Below are 16803 nucleotides of genomic sequence, written 5' to 3'. Positions count from 1 at the left end.
TGCTTCTGAGCATATATTTGCAACAATCAGAGCCAGAGACATGTTTGGGTTGATACTTGAGCTTCTCTGGAAACTGAACACAGCAGCGTTCTGCACACCTACTGCACTTCCACAGAATTGTGACGCCCATTCATGTAGAGCTCCTCCACCCACTGATCTCTCCCCCCTTCCCTGCTTTCCCCCCTTGCCTCTTTGCCCCCTGGTGTTTTGGCAGGCCTGCCCCTCATGGAAGTGCGGATCGACATCTCGCGGCAACAGGTGGAGAAGATCTTTGGCTTGGAAGAGTACTGGTGCCAGTGTGTCGCCTGGAGCACGTCTGGCACCACCAAGAGTCAAAAGGCCTACGTGCGCATTGCTTGTGAGTGGCGCCCTGCTTACCATCCTCTCTGCTCAGGGGACCCCTCTAGGACTTCAAACCACCCATCTTCCCTCTCCTAGAGCCTCATTGTCATTCCCCCCACCTACACCTGAAAATCAGAGCGTGTTCTTTCATGTCTGAATCGACTACGATCAATTGACTGCTCATGTTGGCAGGGAGCAGACAAGGCTGTGGCCTAGTATGACCTGGGGGGTCTTCGATGTCATCTTGACACCACTCTAAGCCTCTCTTCTTTCTAGATCTGCGAAAGAATTTCGAGCAGGAGCCCCTGGCCAAAGAGGTCTCCATTGAGCAGGGAATTGTGCTGCCTTGCCGCCCTCCAGAGGGGATCCCACCAGCTGAAGTGAGTACTGGCCCTGCATGCTTAATCCTGGGCAGTACTGAGGGGGCCATTGGGGAGAACGGTTGAGGAAGCCCACCAGTAGCACAAAACCAAACCAAACCACTTCATGGGGACCACCTGATGTTGGAACCTGCATCTCCCCAGCGTTGGCTTTGCCACCCTGCAGTTCCTGCAGACGATCTAGGTTGGGTTCGTGGTAGCCCATTCGCCCTCACCCTCATTGCAGCCACTTGATTGACGCCGGCCTGTCTCTCTGCAGAGCTCATTAACGCACATTTCGGAGCCTCCCTGGGCTGCCCTGGTGCTGAGTGGCCTGTCAATCTCTGTCCCTCACTAGGTCAGTGCCAGAATGTGTTTTCTTCTGAGACAAGTTGCAGTCGCAGTGTCCTTAAAGGCTACGCGGCCTGACCCAGTCCTCCTGCCCTATGTGTGGCTTGTGTCTCCTCAAGGTCGAGTGGCTGCACAACGAAGACCTCGTGGACCCAGCACTGGACCCCAACTTCTACATCACGCTGGAGCACAGCCTGGTGGTGAAACAGGCCCGCCTGGCGGACACGGGCAACTATACCTGCGTGGCCAAAAACATTGTGGCCCGTCGCCGCAGCTCCCCTGCTGCTGTCACTGTCTATGGTAGGGCCCCACCAGGCGATGGGATGGGTGGTCCCCAAGAAAAGGGGACCAATGGGTGAATAGCAGGTCTCTCCATAAGTCTTCAGGGTTGGGGGCAAGGGCAGGAATCTGGTTTCTTTGGAGGCTTGGCTGTAGCTCAGAGGGGAAGATGGAGCAGGGGAAGATGGATAGGGCCGGCTCTACCATTAGGCAGAGTGAGGGAGCCGTCTCAGGCAGCAGATGCTGGTGCAGAGGGGAGGAGTGGCAGCCTCATGTTAGGGAACAAAGCTGGGTGTGCCTCTAAGATCACTTGCTGCCCTCAGATGGGGTGGGGGATGCTAGCCCACTGCCAGCACTGAAGGAAGATTTGAACTGCCGGAGCCAGCCAGCTTTCGTAAAAGGAAACGGGAAGAATTGAGTGGATGTCAGCTTGTCCTTCCCTTTGGGCAGCACTGTTTCTTGGGCTGGCCCAACTGTTTGGGGGTGTGATGAAGAGGGGACTTTGCTAAGTACACGCACCTCAAAATGGGGGAAATATCCATCCTGGAGGGAGAGAGGGGGTGGGCGGGGGAGCCAGGCTGTGTCAACGCGACGTCGAGAAAGCGATGCTCCTGCAGAATCTCACAGGAGAAAGCGGCATGAACCCCCCACCCCACCCCCTCCTCCAAGTGTCCGCCCCTCTGCTTGTGACTCCTCCTGCATCCCCCCATGTTTTCCTGTGTATTCTCCCCAAGCTGTACACACATACCAAAAGCAAGAGGGAAACTGGCACCCCAGAGCCGGCCGTTTTGCCCCAGGAGAACCCTGGGAGCGCTCGGCTCCTTCTCTGGGCCCAGAGAGAGAGCCCCCCCTCCCTCCCTGCTGCCAACAACTGGCCCTCCCAGGGTGCACCGTCGTTGGGAGCTCTAGCTGATGCTGTCCCTTCCCCCCAGTGAATGGCGGCTGGTCGACGTGGACGGACTGGTCAGCCTGCAGCACCAGCTGTGGACGGGGCTGGCAGAAGCGGAGCCGGAGCTGCACCAACCCAGCACCACTCAACGGGGGGGCCTTCTGTGAGGGCCAGAATGTGCAGAAAAGTTCTTGCGCCACCCTGTGCCCAGGTACTGCCCTGCCACTGCTGCGCACCTGCTCCGGCGGCTCTGTTTTGCTGTGCTCACTCGCACCCTCGGCCCCCGCCCCACCACCCACAGCCGCGGGAAAAGACTCGAAATCTAACACATAGGAAGCCCAGAGCAGGCTGAGCCACACACGTCTCCCACTCTCAGTCCACTCCAAGCCCCCCCTTTTCTATTTCAGCCCAGAGTTCGCTGCTCACACAGCTTTGCCTATGCACTATCCCATCACTGTTTGGTTGCCCCTTCCTTTCCCCAAAGCGACCTCGAGCCCAGAATGGTGCTGCATGTTCCTGGGACTTGTTTTTTCAGTGCCTTCAGCTCTGTTTGAGCTACTGGTCCCAAGAGAGCAGCTGGCCTTTGCCTCGCCTTCCCCTCTTTGCTCTACCTGTCTTCCCCAACCCATCCATGTGTCTGTGTTTGTCCCTTCCCATCTCTGAGCCCCTTCCAAGGCATGTTACAAATATGGGAGGGCCCCCCTTGCCCCATTAGAAGTGGCTTCTGTGGTGGCCAGCAATGGGTCAGCCCTGAGCTACTTCAGCCCGATCCCTCCTCTCTGTAGCTGACATCGCCCAACAGTGTCCTCTCGACCCACCAAGCTGCTGCAAGCATCCGGCTAGTGAGATATCTGCTTGGGCTTGGCGGGGTGGGGAGGTAGAATTTATGCTGAGGATGAGAAACCGTTTGAGATTTGGGATTTTGGTCCCTAAGCCTCTGTACTGCCTCCTCCTGTCTGGCAGTGCCTGGCGGTTGGTCAACCTGGAGCATGTGGTCAGTGTGTGGTGCAGACTGTACACACTGGCGAAGCCGTGAATGCTCGGATCCAGCGCCCCGGAATGGTGGGGACGAGTGCCAGGGGCCTGAACTGGAGACCCGCAACTGCACCAGCGAGTTATGCACTCACGGTGAGTTCCTGCTGCTTTGGGGGAAATATAAGACTCATGCCCTGGGTGGAGATGGAGGGGAGAGGTGCAGGTGGTGGCATGAATTTGACGAGCATCTTCTGGCACAGGTGTGCCTCTCCGGGGTGGCCGTGGACATAGGCAACTGGTGCTGCCTCCTGTTGCGTAGCTTCTTTTGAGCGACCTTCCGTTGCAGGCTGATTGAGATGTAAGGGCATTGAGGCCTGTCAGTTCTGGTCTGCCTATCTGTCCACGTAGGAGCTAGCAGCCGTCTGCCCAGCACAGATGGAATCTCTGCTGCCTGCTTTAGCGTTGCTTCATAGCCACAGGCTAGAAGGCAGAAGCCCACCTTGTCAGCGGCACCCCCTGGCCCATGCGTCCCGCCACAGGCTCCGTCCCTTAATGAGGAGGCCCCAGAGCTCTCTCCGGAAAGATCACAACTGGTGCGCACTGGCCCAGCAAGCAGGCTGCGTGCCACCCCCACCCCAAGGCAGGAGAGCTCTGCGCTGGCCCTGCCAGGGCGGAAGAGTGAGTGACAGGCCCCATCCTGGCTCATTAACTATCCTAGCTTGTTAGGCCTCCTAGGGGTTTTCTCTTCCTTTTACATCAAATTAACCATTCTCACAGCTGAAATGAAGCAATGGCCCCCTGCCCTCCCCAGGGGGACTCAGGCTGACGGTTTGACCCAGCTGGCAGTGGGGGTGGGGAGGAGGTGCGTGAGGGATTCAGAGGGACAGCAGGGCAAAGTGCTGGTTCAAAACACACACACACACACACACACACACACACACACACACAAAACTGGTTCATTCTTCCTCCCTTACATACAATTCCCTGTACATATGTTGCCTCATAAACCAGACTAATGCTTGCTTCTGTTAACACAGAAGCCTTGTTTGTTCTCTCTCACACACTCACACCAGGCCTGCATTCTTTCTTCCCCCCCTTCCCCCTTCAGCCCCCACCAACCTGCCTTCTTCTGTACAGAGGCTTCATACAAAGGACAACACACGCACACACTCTTCTGCACAGCTGGGATTTTGGCCATGGAGCTTTGAAGGTTTCTACTTACTCAACCTTCAGAGATCATAAGCAAGATCCCAATTCTCCCAATTAAAGACTGTCTGCCTTTACTTAGAAATTATGAGACAGGAGCAGAAGGGCTCCTTTTAACCCACGCTGCAGCCTTACTAACCCTGCCCAAACCAACCTCTGCCACAAAACTTTTCCTGCAGAAGCACCCTTTGTGTCTAGTCTGTGTCTAGTCCTCCCGGAATCACATTTCAGATCCCCTTCTGAATTATTATTTCTATAAACATAAATATTTTTAGATAACACAGTGGTTCGACAGACAGGGTTATTGTTCTTATGAACAATTAAATGGGCTTGTGTCCCAGGCATGATCTCACACTTACAAGACCCCTTTTCTGTTTCAGTCCCGGGTTCACCATTCACCCAGCTTTGCCTGTGCCTCAGCACCCACTGTTCCCCAGAGCAGCCCTTTTCTTTGATAACATGCTGGTAACATGGCTGTAGTTATTATAAAAGGGAACCACAACAGATGCTCATAAAATACGCTGCATGTTTTGAATGTCATCTTGCATTTATCTAAAAATGGGTTGAGAATCTTATCCTGCCACCACCACCCCGCCTAATTCAGACCCTGATTCCCAAAGGAATCTCTCATGCTTTCCACCCATTCCTCTCCAATATGGATTTTGCATCATTTTTAAGACCAGGACTTGAAGAAGGCTGTGAGTTTAATGCTCTGCTCAAAAAGGAGGCGGTTGGAAATGTGACTTTGCACTGAAAGACAGGGAAAGGGCAGGGGTTTGGGGCTGGGTTTTTTAAGGGATCACAGGATTTGGTTATCAATTCCTTGATGACCCTCATTGCAAGAAGGCCAATGACGTTTCATTCAGTGTCTCTTCCATCCCTAGAGACATTGGCGGACTTCCATAGATAATTGCGCACCATGCAGATGAGCGGTGCGCTCCTTCTCCAGAAGGGGATGCCATTATTTTATACAGGGCAACAACTGGCTCAGAATTGCACACCTCTCTGTTCTCTCCCGCTTCCCCTTTTAGGAACGAATGGCTCTGAGGATGTGGCTCTGTATGTGGGCCTGATCGCTGTCGCTGTCTGCCTGGTGCTGCTGCTCCTAGTGGTAACCCTTGTCTACTGCCGCAAGAAGGAAGGGCTGGATTCTGACGTGGCTGATTCTTCTATTCTCACTGCTGGCTTCCAGCCGGTCAGCATCAAGCCAACCAAAGCAGGTGAGCATCACGCCAGTCTTGGGGCATCCTGGGGATTTTTGGAGTCCTTTGCATTGAGTGCAAGCAGCCTTCCTGGAGTCACGGTCAGCTGCCAGGTCTCTATGTGGAGATGGTGTTTGTCTCTTCCACGACTACAGAAAGGTTAGGTAAGATACAGCTGCAGTGTGTCTTACCTTGTAGCAAAATAGGATGATGTCTGCCATTTTAAGAGTCCCGTGACTACTGTGCCAACTCTTAATGTGCTCTTCGGGTTTCCTCCCCTACTCTGTTTCTCCTTCCTGCTGTTACAAGTGCTACAAAAAATAAATACGAAATTGTAGTATTCAACACGTACTAGCTCAAGGGGATTTCCCATCCCTCTATTCCATCTGCACTATTCTCAAATTTATTCCAGAGGGTTGGGGGAAACCCCAGAACAGATTTAGAGGGTGGGGGAGAATGTTTCATTGCACACACGCGCACACACACACACACACACACACACACACATCATTTCACTGAGAGAACATTCATTGTAGTGCTACGTTGAACAAAAACCACAGATCTTAAAAGCACAATGGAACCTGGTGACAACTAAAAACAGTGGTTTAAAGAGTTTCGTTGTTTAAAAAATGGCTTCCTGGAATAAGCTCAGAATAAGCTCAGCTGGTTAGAGCATGGTGCTAATAACGCCAAGATTGCAGGTTCTGTCCCCATAAGAGACAACTGCATCTTCTGCATTGCAGGAGGTTGGACTATATATGATCCTCAGGGTCCATCCCAACTCTATAATTCAATTCAAGTCAAGTGAGCAAATGGGGAAATTTCTGATAACAGAAGACTAAAACTGTTTAAACACCTGAAGGCTTCCTACAGTAGACAGCGTAAGCAGAGGATATCTGCAGAGGACTACGTAGGAAAAACCACAGAACCAATAAACACACCAAAAATTATAGCCAGAGACTCACCTCTAGCCATGCATCTCTACATTACTGAGCATTGCCTTTGCTAAAGAAAGATGCAACACCAGAGGGTTAGAAACATGCCATCTGCATATTTTGTGAGAACCTGCTAAATTACCCTTTCCAGTTGCAAGGCCCTAATGCTTCCTGCCAGCCCTCACTGGACTACAGGACACCAACCAGTAAGGGCAGCCCAGCACTGGTCAGAACAGGAGCCTGTATCAGGAAGGGTTTTCTAATCATCCCACCCCCAGCTCATCTGCCAGGCATTCTTCAAGTATTTCTGAACTAGCTAATTAAAGTTGGTTCCCCACTAATCAAGAAACATGAACTTCTAGAGGAAAAGTAGTTGCTGGAATGGAAGATGCAAGAGCTTGCTGGCACATCTCTGTCACAATGACTGTCACAGCCCCAGGAAGTTAAAAATGTAGGGAACCTATTATGTAATGTAGAAGAAGTCAGTAAAATCAAATGGCCTTGAAGTCATCATAGGTAGTTGTATAGTAAAATGACACTTGTGGATAAGCACATCTTTCATCCTAACCAATCCATTTCTGTCATTTTGGAACCGGTTTACAAAGACCCACTAGCCTGGTTGGCAAAGCCATGGCCCAAAGGTTTTAGGCCCTAAAACAGACCATGGTTTATTTTGAACACAGAGCCATGGTCTAAAATGGCTGATCATGAATGAGCAGAGTGCTAGAGTGTGCTGCTCTTCCTGCTTGCCCCCTTCCTTCCATGTGCTGCTTAGGAACTGAAAGAAACCAGATCCCTGGCCTCATATTGCATGCAAACCAGCACTTGTGGTTTTGTTTTTCTCCAAGCAAACCATGAGCAGTAACCAATGTTTTTTCTTAGCTTACTGTTTGTGGTTTGCTGGGAGGGAAGCAAACCACAACTGTTAATTTGCATGTAAGACTAAGCCAGTGCTCTGGTTTATTTCTACTGCAAGGCAGCCCAGGGAGGAGAGAGGCAGGCACAAAGAGCAAGGGCTGGTCTGTTTTAAACAATAGCTTCACATACATGTGGACTGGGTCATTTATGAGCATCTAGGTGTGGGCGGAAGAGGTACCCTACCATCATTCCATCAGCCACTCAACTTTCTCATCACCTCATGATGCAACCTTTGGCCTTTGAGGCTCACCTTTTTGCACCCTGACAAGTGGTGGGGCGTTAAAACGACAACTGTGTTATGCGGCCAACTCCCTTAGTCATTCTGCATTTGGATATCCTGCCCGGATAGGTTGTATGAATTGGTCCGGACTCCTGAGCTCTGCAAGGGAGACTGTACTGCATCTTTAGGAAGCTGTCTCTGGGAAATAAAATGCATAACCTTATTAATACAAAAAGTGATGGTTTGAACAGGGATCTTTGTTTCTCGGGTCATTGCAGCAGTCTGTTACCCCTGCTGGTTAATGTATTTTGTGCAACATTGTCTGATGAGATGATGTTTTGTGATTAGGCTGCTATCTACCTGAGGTGACTGAAAATATCTGCATTTGCATCTGTAAGCAATATAGGTCTGTATATTGTGCTAAGAATGAACTCTCTTTTCCATTCTGCCTAGAGAAGAGCTTTCAATACGTTCAAACAGCACATGTATTTTGACCGGCTCAGTTTGTTGGGTTATTGACATAAATCTCTCTCCTTTGCAGATAACTCCCACTTGCTTACTATCCAGCCTGACCTGAGCACCACCACCATGACCTACCAGGGCTCGCTCTGCCCACGCCAGGATGGACCCAGCAAGTTCCAGATTGGCAATGGGCACCTGCTGAGCCCCCTGGGCAGTGGGCGCCACACCCTGCACCACAGCTCACCCGGTGCGGACCCTGTGGACTTTGTCTCTCGGTTCTCCACCCAGAGCTTCTTCCGCTCCTTGCCCAGGGGTGGTGCCAACATGGCTTATGGAACCTTCAACTTCCTGGGTGGACGTTTAATGATCCCCAACACAGGTGAGATGGGAAGAGAAGGAAGGCTGGGGATTTGGGAGGCTGAGCTAGGTAGGGAAAAGTGTAGATGCTTTATGATGCTCGTAGTTCCCTTCTGGACCAGCATTCAAGCACACACATGCAAGAGACAGAGGCTTCCTGTTTGGCCTGTATAGGAATACGATAAGTGATTATTTTGTGGATAAATTCCAGATAGAAACCGCATATACCATTTCCCCACCTTACGGGGAAATTGTCCCGATACTGAGCAGCCCCTTATTGAGGCCCAAGGGTCAGCTTGCCCAAGAGAACATGGAATGTTTCTTTCAAGCCTGGACCCATAGGAAGGTCTGACAAGGGCTAGTCCACCCACAAGGCGACTGCCCCTGGTGTCAGGATTCACAGGGGCAGCAGATCCTGATGTTGATCTTCCCCCCTTGTTCCTAAGCTGGCTCTTCCCTCACATCTTCTTCTCTGTTGGGGAGCGGGACATCATTTTGGGGTCTGTCTAAGGTGCAGAAATGTCTTGGGCCATCCATGGACACTGTATATTGCACCCCCTTGAGCAATAATGTCTGTGTCCTTTAGGTGTCAGCTTGCTCATCCCACCTGATGCCATCCCGCGAGGAAAGATCTATGAAATCTACCTGACGCTGCACAAGCAGGAAGATGTGAGGTACCCCTCTTACCCCTGAAATCCTTCAACTACCCCGTTAGTGGTCAGTGGGACCCCTAATTTCTCATATACCAATTTGACTCCAGTCCACTGTATGCCTGCCCCATATGCCCACCCATCACTTGTGGCACATAAGGGCTCTCCTACAGGTACCTGTAGAATCCACAGTGAGTTCTTGGACAACTGCATCCCTGTAGACCTTGTCATGCAGATGGGCTGCAGAAATTTGCCTCCACTCATGAGGTGGAGGGAGCAGCATGAATTAAACGTCACTGTGGAAGGTCAGCTACAGCGTCCAGAAAGGAAACAAAGTCTTGACATACACATTACTCCTCTTGCTGGAAAATTCTCAGTGTATCCCTTCAAGATACACAACTCCAGATTATCCCATTCGGCATTTCAATCTCTTACCAGGCACACACTTGCCTGAAGGAAACAAAACTGATTGGAAATAGGCAATAGGACTCATCTACTTGTTCTATATGTACAGAGGCTACAGGGCCAGCAGCACCCCAATCCTGAGCATTTTACATCAAAGCTCTAGTAATATCAGTCCAGCGCTTCCCACGTCATGCTCGTAAGATTGAACTATATAATCAACAGAGATCACCCGCCATTTCTAGGCAGATTTCTCTGTCGCAATCTTAACTACATCCTAAAATGCTACCAAGCATGTTTCTGATTTAATGTTTTTGTGCTGGCCCTTGACAGCCCACTCTTGCCTGCATCCCTCTGCTCACAGCTGCATCAACAGCAAATGGAGAAAGCATGCTTCTGTCATGGCACATTTAGTGTCAAGAATCCCTTTGGTGCTGGTTGAGGATTGAGGTGGGAGATTTGATTAGGACATCTAAAGCAACCTGGCCTGGAGCATGAAGGATAAGTCATGTTAGCTAAGCGGGTGAGATCTGCCAGCCAGAAAGGACCTTGCCAGGCTGCTCAATGGAGCATCACCCTCTGGCTAGTCATCCTCTAAGGAACTTGACTGCTGCACACTTGTACAATGCCCGCCCCCGCCCTGTCTCTGCTCCCTTCCAAAGAAGGATACCTAATGCAACTTATTCATCGTGGATATATTCTCTGAAACGTTTTTGGAGTTCCCACTTTGCAGATAGCTCCAATAACAGCTGTCTGCCATAACTGAGGCATTTCCACTTTCCCCATGAACCTTATGCCAATTCACACAGACTCCCATCTAGCTCAGCACTGACTACACTGATGGGCAGCAGTTCTCCAGGATCTTTCTGGATTACCCAGAGACGCCGGGGATTGAACCTGGGACTTTCTGCAAACAGACGCTGTGCTATTGAGCCATAATCCTTCCCCATTCCCTTATGTCAGCATCCATTTCCAATGCACTTACTGAAGACTGCCAGCTCCAATTCCCTGCTTGGATTGCCAGTAGTACATGCTGACTATAACCCCACCCAATTTCTCCACTCTGCTTCCATTGCCCAGCGGTGAGAATGCAGATCCTGTTTGCTTTCTGTGCCCATTGGAATGATAACCAAGGGAAACTAGCTCATGGCAATAGTCAGAAGTGTCTGTGCTTGGCTTTGTATGCCCCTTCTCTTTCCAACTCATGGTTTTCTCTCTTTTTTGAGGCTGCCCCTGGCTGGCTGTCAGACCCTGCTGAGTCCCATTGTCAGCTGTGGGCCCCCCGGGGTGCTGCTCACCAGACCTGTCATCCTAGCTATGGACCACTGTGTGGAGCCAAACCCGGAGACCTGGAGTCTCCGCCTCAAGAAGCAGTCGTGTGAGGGCACATGGGAGGTGAGTGCTTGGCCTCAGGCAGTCGCAAACCAATCCGAAGGCTTTAAACAAGGCTGTATTGTACTTTTTGCTTTACAAAGCAAACAACCTTCCGGGCCAAAGTAACCTAAATTCTGAAACCTGCTTAAATTATGCAAATCAGTCATATTGTTCATAGTTTTTTTTTGCTTGCTTTGCAAACTCTATACTGTTTCTGCTACTTCTGAGAAAGAGGAGGAACTATGCGTGATGCTGAAGTCTCATCCTTGGGAAACAACGGAAGTCTTATTCAGCTATCCCTGTAGCTTTCTCAGGGCTTCGCCATACACTCTCAAGCATATCTTTGCATCCAAATGTTATAGAAACATGCTTTGTAATATATATATATATGAAAGCTGGATTCTGCCTCCAGTATTACAATCTTACATTTCCCCCCAGAACTGTAGAATATACACTGCCCTATTTTCAACATTAGCAGAATCTGATGGACTGTTTACTGCCCAGCACTGGCACATTTGATTCTGATTTGTGTTCTACAGTAGAGGCTGTGATGGATCCCTCAGACTAGCTGAAGATAGCTCAGTCAGTAGAGCATAAGACTCTCAATCTCAGGGTTGTGGGTTTGAACCCCACCTTGGGCAAACAATTCCTGCATTTCAGGGGGTTGGACTAGATGACCCTTGTGGTTCCTTCCAACTCTACCATTCTATGATTCCAGCTTGAATGTAGTGCAAATGTTCCTATATGTGCCCAAAGAGCAACAATCCTCCTACCCTCTCAAGCTCAGTACTGCATCCTTGGTCCTATATACCAGCTGTTTCCTGCTGATACCCCACCCATACAGATTCATTCTCCTTGTGTGTTGGCCAGCCATTCTTGCATAATTTTTTTTCAGAATTCATAAACTGCTCTGGATTCAGGGAAATACCCAAGCACTGTACTTCTAGCGTATTAGTCAGCCTTCTCCTTCTGACACCTGTTTGTTTGCCAACAGACCTTTGCAGCTGCTTAATTTTTGATTAGCCGGTCACCTTAATTATTATTTGTTCTTTTAAAATGCAATTTAATTTTTTTAATTGATGCTTTTGCAGTGTACACCACCTTGTACGGTACAGAAATGCTTCTAAAAATAAGCCATAATCTGCACTGGCTCCCTTGTGCTGCTTCTGCACTCATTGTGCCAGTAACTGTTGATCAGGGCGGTTTTTATATCTCTGCCCATCCCTCCACTGCCTTTCCCGTTTCCTCAGGATGTGCTGCACCTGGGTGAGCCCGTGCCCTCGGAACTCTTCCACTGCCAGCTGGAACCCCAGGCTTGCTACATCTTCACAGAACAACTAGGCCGCTTTGCTTTGGTGGGGGAATCGCTCAGCATGGCGGCTTCAAAGCGCCTCAAATTGGTCCTTTTCGCACCCACTACCTGTACTGGGCTGGAATATGATGTCCGCGTGTATTGCCTCAGCGACACCCGTGATGCACTCAAGGTATTACCCCACAAGGCCAAAATACTGCCCTGGAAATGCCCCCAAAATACACACCTTGAGCCTCTTTCCCACAAATTCCCCACCTGCTCCAGTCTCAATAGCCCATTATTTGCTCAAGAATCAAGGCTGACCAGCCTTAATGCTCTAGTAGTAAGGCCTATGAGTTGCTTCAGTGACACTGACCACATGCCCAGTATGTTGCTCTATAATTGCAGGGTGTCTGGCCTCACCTAGGCCTCTCCCCTTCCCCACCATCCAGTGATTTTGTCACAACAACCCAGATCAGTCCCTTGCAACCCCACACTGCGCCTCCGCAGAAGGCGGGAGGCACCAGGAAATGGGTGTTTATGGTTCTAGTCACTCAACCCCTGCTTTGTCCATGCAATTCCAGGAAGTGGTACAAGTAGAGAAGCAGATGGGGGGGCAGCTGATTGGCGTGCCACGGATCCTGCACTTCAAGGACAGTTACCACAACCTGCGCCTCTCCATCCATGATGTGCCCAGCTCCCTGTGGAAGAGCAAGCTTCTTGTCAGCTATCAGGCAAGTGGCCCATGGGCGCTGGGAGTGTTCTGTATCCAGAGTAGGCACCCTCTTCTCCAGCCTGCTGTCATCGCTCTATGTCACCTCCCTTTTTCATCTCTTATTTACTGGGATTCAGTGCAAAGCCCCATATCCTCAGGACCAGGAATGCCCCATGTGAAAGATGCTAAGCTCTTATGAAGCTCCACCCACTAGCTGTAGTTGTGGGGGGGGGCAGGTATTTATCAGTCTGCTTTTATAGTTTGTCTAGTTCCTAATTCTACTGGCAGTTGCTGACATAATGGGCCTGATCATCATGCTCCTAGGAGCCTTATTCCTTACCACTGAGGAAATCCACACACCCCCAACCCAAGCCTGCTCTCTTTCTCTCTCTCTCCAGGAGATTCCCTTCTATCACCTTTGGAGTGGTCTGCAGCCTTACCTGCACTGCACCTTCACGTTGGAGCGACTTAGCACCAGCACTTGCCAGTTGGCTTGCAAAATCTGGATCTGGCAGGTGGAGGGTGATGGGCAGAGCTTCAATATTGACTTCAACATTGCCAAGGTGAGGGCAAGGACATGGCCATGGGAGGGTTGGCCAAATGACTTCTGCGGTACCCTTCTGGGTGGGAACCTATCTAGCTTTTGAACGTGTTTTTAATACGTTATGCGCACTTGCGGTTATTGTGTCGAGGACTATTTCATAGAATTCCCATGGAACAGAGTCAAAAGTGGAAATGCAAGGCAGGGCGGTGTCAATAGGTCTTTCCATCCTAGCATGAGCATAGAAAACTATCGCAGGCTGGAATTGTGTGCATGTTCAGAAAAAGCATAGAATGGGCCAGTTCGGACATAGCTTTGTAACAAACCATAGTTTATGAAGCCAGGTGGAGTGTTGGCTCTGCATGTCCCCATCCCACTCAGCCTTCCTTCCCTTGCACACAAGCTTTGGCGCGGGGGTTCTAGAACTAGGGCTGCCCATTCCATTTGAAATTGGGGTTTACAATTGTCCTTTTTATTCTTATTGCACCCTGTCCTGGGACTTTTTGTGAAGGGCAGGTAACAGGTATTCATAATAAATAAATACTAACTAGAATATTAACTAGGGTCAGAGCTTGCTTTAATTATCCTGGTTAACAAACCAACACTGGTCCACCTCCCCATTTGAGACGTTATTAGGGAACTCTTAACTCTGATCTGTGCATCAACACCAACATGCAATGGGAGGAGGAGAGAGTGGCAAGGAAGAAGCATGTGGGCCCATTGCTCTGCCATGGCTTATGAGACTACATGTGAAGCAGCCCAGTGTTATGTGAGGTGTGAAATTTAACATCTTAAGAACCTTCTTTCATAAAAGCAGGTTTTTTAGTTACTTTAGGGCTGTGAAAGTGTGGCCGGTGATTACTGGAATCTCAGAAGCCGGAGACGTGGCTAACTAGCAATTATGCACAATTTCCATAATCTGTAGAAGTCACAGGATCCCATTTTTTTCTTGGTGCAAAATACACCCGGCCCTGCGCATCGCTGCTCTTTACGTCAACAAAAGCCTCCTTTCCCCCGCAGCAGTGAGCCTACCCTTTAACTTTTCGTTCCCCTTCACTCCTCCTTTCCCAGTCAAGCGGGAGATATTCTTTGTGATCTTTAGGTATCCTCCTTCGCTAAACCTGTCAAGTAGACAGAATTACCCTTCTGGGGAATATCTGGGAGAAAATCATATTGTGTCAGGGAGGCCTCTCCACCTTACTTAAAGCAGCATCAAACTGAGAGAGAATATAAAGCAGAAACAGCCTTGTCTTCACGGGCACTCTCTCCTCCATTGCCTCCTCTCACCATGAAGACTTTGTTCGCCTTATAGGTCCTAATAGCTGCTCTCCTTTTCCCAGGATGCACGGTTCTCAGACTGGCTGCCCCCAGACAATGAGGCTGGCTCCCCTGCCCTCGTGGGCCCCAGTGCCTTCAAGATCCCCTTCCTCATCCGCCAGAAGATCATAAGCAGCCTGGATGCACCAGGGGCCCGTGGGGCTGACTGGAGAGCATTAGCCCAGAAACTGCACCTCGACAGGTAAATCTCTATGCCAGGAGAAACAAGCTGCAGCTGGCACAGACCCTACCAGGGGGATGAATCTTGCTTTAGCAGGAACAGGTGACTAAGCTGGGAGGAGGGATTTCTGTATGGAGGGCCAGCAGGAACAGATGCAGTCACATTGTTTTTTCCTGTGACATAGTGGGGGCAAGGAAGGAAAGGAAACGGGGGGCTCATCTGGACTTCTTTTTGTGCTGCATTTCTAGAAATGTGTCCCTGTGAAAACCCACTCTTTACTACTGAATTGGAGCAAACAGCAATCTGCAGAAATCCCAAATTGCCATTTGTTCCAATTCAGCATTAAAGAGCGGGGTTTTTGCTGGGGCAAAACAAAAACGCTCAGACACAGAGTTTTAAAGAGCAGGCCTGTGCCTAGCAAGCATGGGGCAAAAGGTGAGTGTGACTAAGTGCTGCCTTGGGGGCTCTTTCTCCTGGGTAATAATGGCTCTCCTCTTTCCACAGCCATCTAAGCTTCTTTGCTTCGAAACCCAGCCCAACGGCCATGATGTTGAACTTATGGGAAGCCCGTCACTTCCCCAACGGGAACCTCAACCAGCTGGCGGCTGCTGTGGCGGAGGTGGGCAAGCAGGACAGCTCCCTCTTCATGGTGTCGGAGGCTGAGTGCTAAGGCACTTGGTAGGGGCAGCACAGGCCTTTGCTGGGGGATGGCAGAGGGCATCTCCGCTTGAAGGAGGCAGTGTTCCCACACTTGTCCTGCTTTGAATACGCCTGCCTGCTCCGTCGGAGGCATCCTAGCCTCACGCCCTCTGTTCCTTGTGCCAAATACAACTAGAAGGCAAGCACACCGGGCTCAGTCTCTAGTAGCCATGGGGTGGTGGGGGAAACTACTGAATGCCTGCCCTGCCACTGCCATGGAAGCTCTGGGACTGGCCGAGGGAGGCTTGCCCCATATACTGCAGTAGGCTGGCAATGGATTCTGATGTACTTCTGTTGGGCTTAGTCATATACCCAGGGCCCTCCTCTTCCCCAGCATGGGAAGAAAGGGGAAGGGAGATGGCTGGCTTGGTGCTTGTGGGGAGTGTCCAGGACAAAAAGGTAAGCTTGCTCCTGGAGCCGAGAAGGCCATGCCTCTCCCACTGCAGCCCCCCATGCTGCGATGAAGCAGAGCCAGGAGGGGGGATCCGACAGGTTGTTTCCAGAGCCATCTCTGTATATTTTTGCTCCAGCCCAAGAGATACCCATGACTTGGTCATAGTGGGCCGCCCAGGGGTTGGTGGTTTGCTGACACTGGGGACCCCGAGGGGACAAGGAGAGGAGATGGTCAAGGGCAGCCCAGGGAGGTGGACCATGCTGTGCTGGATGACAGGATCTGTGCCTCCTTAGTCCTTGCCCAGTGTATATGCAAAGGGAATTGTGCGTGTGCGTGGCAGTCCAATCCGTGCAGTGAACGTGTGCTGGGCCAGGCGGGCCCATGCCGTATTGTGTAAAGATCGTTTTTTATTCTGTATTCAAGTGCATTCAAGTATTTACACTTGGCCTTATGTACATATAAGCGTCCCGCACAGGGTTTTAGCGGGCATGAATGTAAATAAATTATATATATATATTGCTACATGGGACTTCTTGTGTCTGTACTCAACACTAAGCCAATGGAAGCATTGCCAGATCTGGAGAAAAGCAGAGAGAGTCCAAAGTCTCAGCAGAGCTTCCCTGACAGCTTAGTAGGTGTAGAAATGTCCAGGGTTATTAAGAAAGCCCCTCCATTTTAGCACTCTCAGTCTGTGTTATCTTTGGGCTTGGATTGTTGGGAAAAAATATATATAACTTGGAAACC

At 50.3% G+C, this 16803-nt stretch overlaps 1 protein-coding gene across 4 annotated transcripts in view; it reads left to right on the top strand.

The window, feature by feature from the left end:
* The window catches only part of UNC5A (unc-5 netrin receptor A), an 85280-nt gene extending 68699 nt beyond the window's left edge, over positions 1-16581 (top strand). For 3 of the 4 annotated variants that reach the window (XM_083422654.1, XM_083422652.1, XM_083422655.1), the window contains exons 3-16: positions 215-358; positions 619-722; positions 1172-1352; positions 2264-2431; positions 3184-3348; positions 5433-5621; positions 8218-8517; positions 9082-9169; positions 10774-10942; positions 12172-12405; positions 12797-12946; positions 13326-13490; positions 14809-14987; positions 15471-16581. In XM_083422654.1, the coding sequence (XP_083278780.1) occupies positions 215-358; positions 619-722; positions 1172-1352; positions 2264-2431; positions 3184-3348; positions 5433-5621; positions 8218-8517; positions 9082-9169; positions 10774-10942; positions 12172-12405; positions 12797-12946; positions 13326-13490; positions 14809-14987; positions 15471-15636 (2402 nt within the window). In that variant the 3' untranslated portion in view covers positions 15637-16581. The remainder of the gene's footprint in view (positions 1-214; positions 359-618; positions 723-1171; positions 1353-2263; positions 2432-3183; positions 3349-5432; positions 5622-8217; positions 8518-9081; positions 9170-10773; positions 10943-12171; positions 12406-12796; positions 12947-13325; positions 13491-14808; positions 14988-15470) is intronic. The other variant, XM_083422653.1, reaches the window with a different exon arrangement.
* Positions 16582-16803: the final 222 nt, after the last annotated feature.

The sequence above is a fragment of the Podarcis tiliguerta genome (genome assembly GCF_965153285.1).
Source record: "Podarcis tiliguerta genome assembly, chromosome: 2".
Taxonomy (NCBI): Eukaryota; Metazoa; Chordata; class Lepidosauria; order Squamata; family Lacertidae; genus Podarcis; species Podarcis tiliguerta.
The sequence above is the reverse complement of the archived record's forward strand: the minus strand, read 5'-3'. Positions and strand labels throughout refer to the sequence as shown.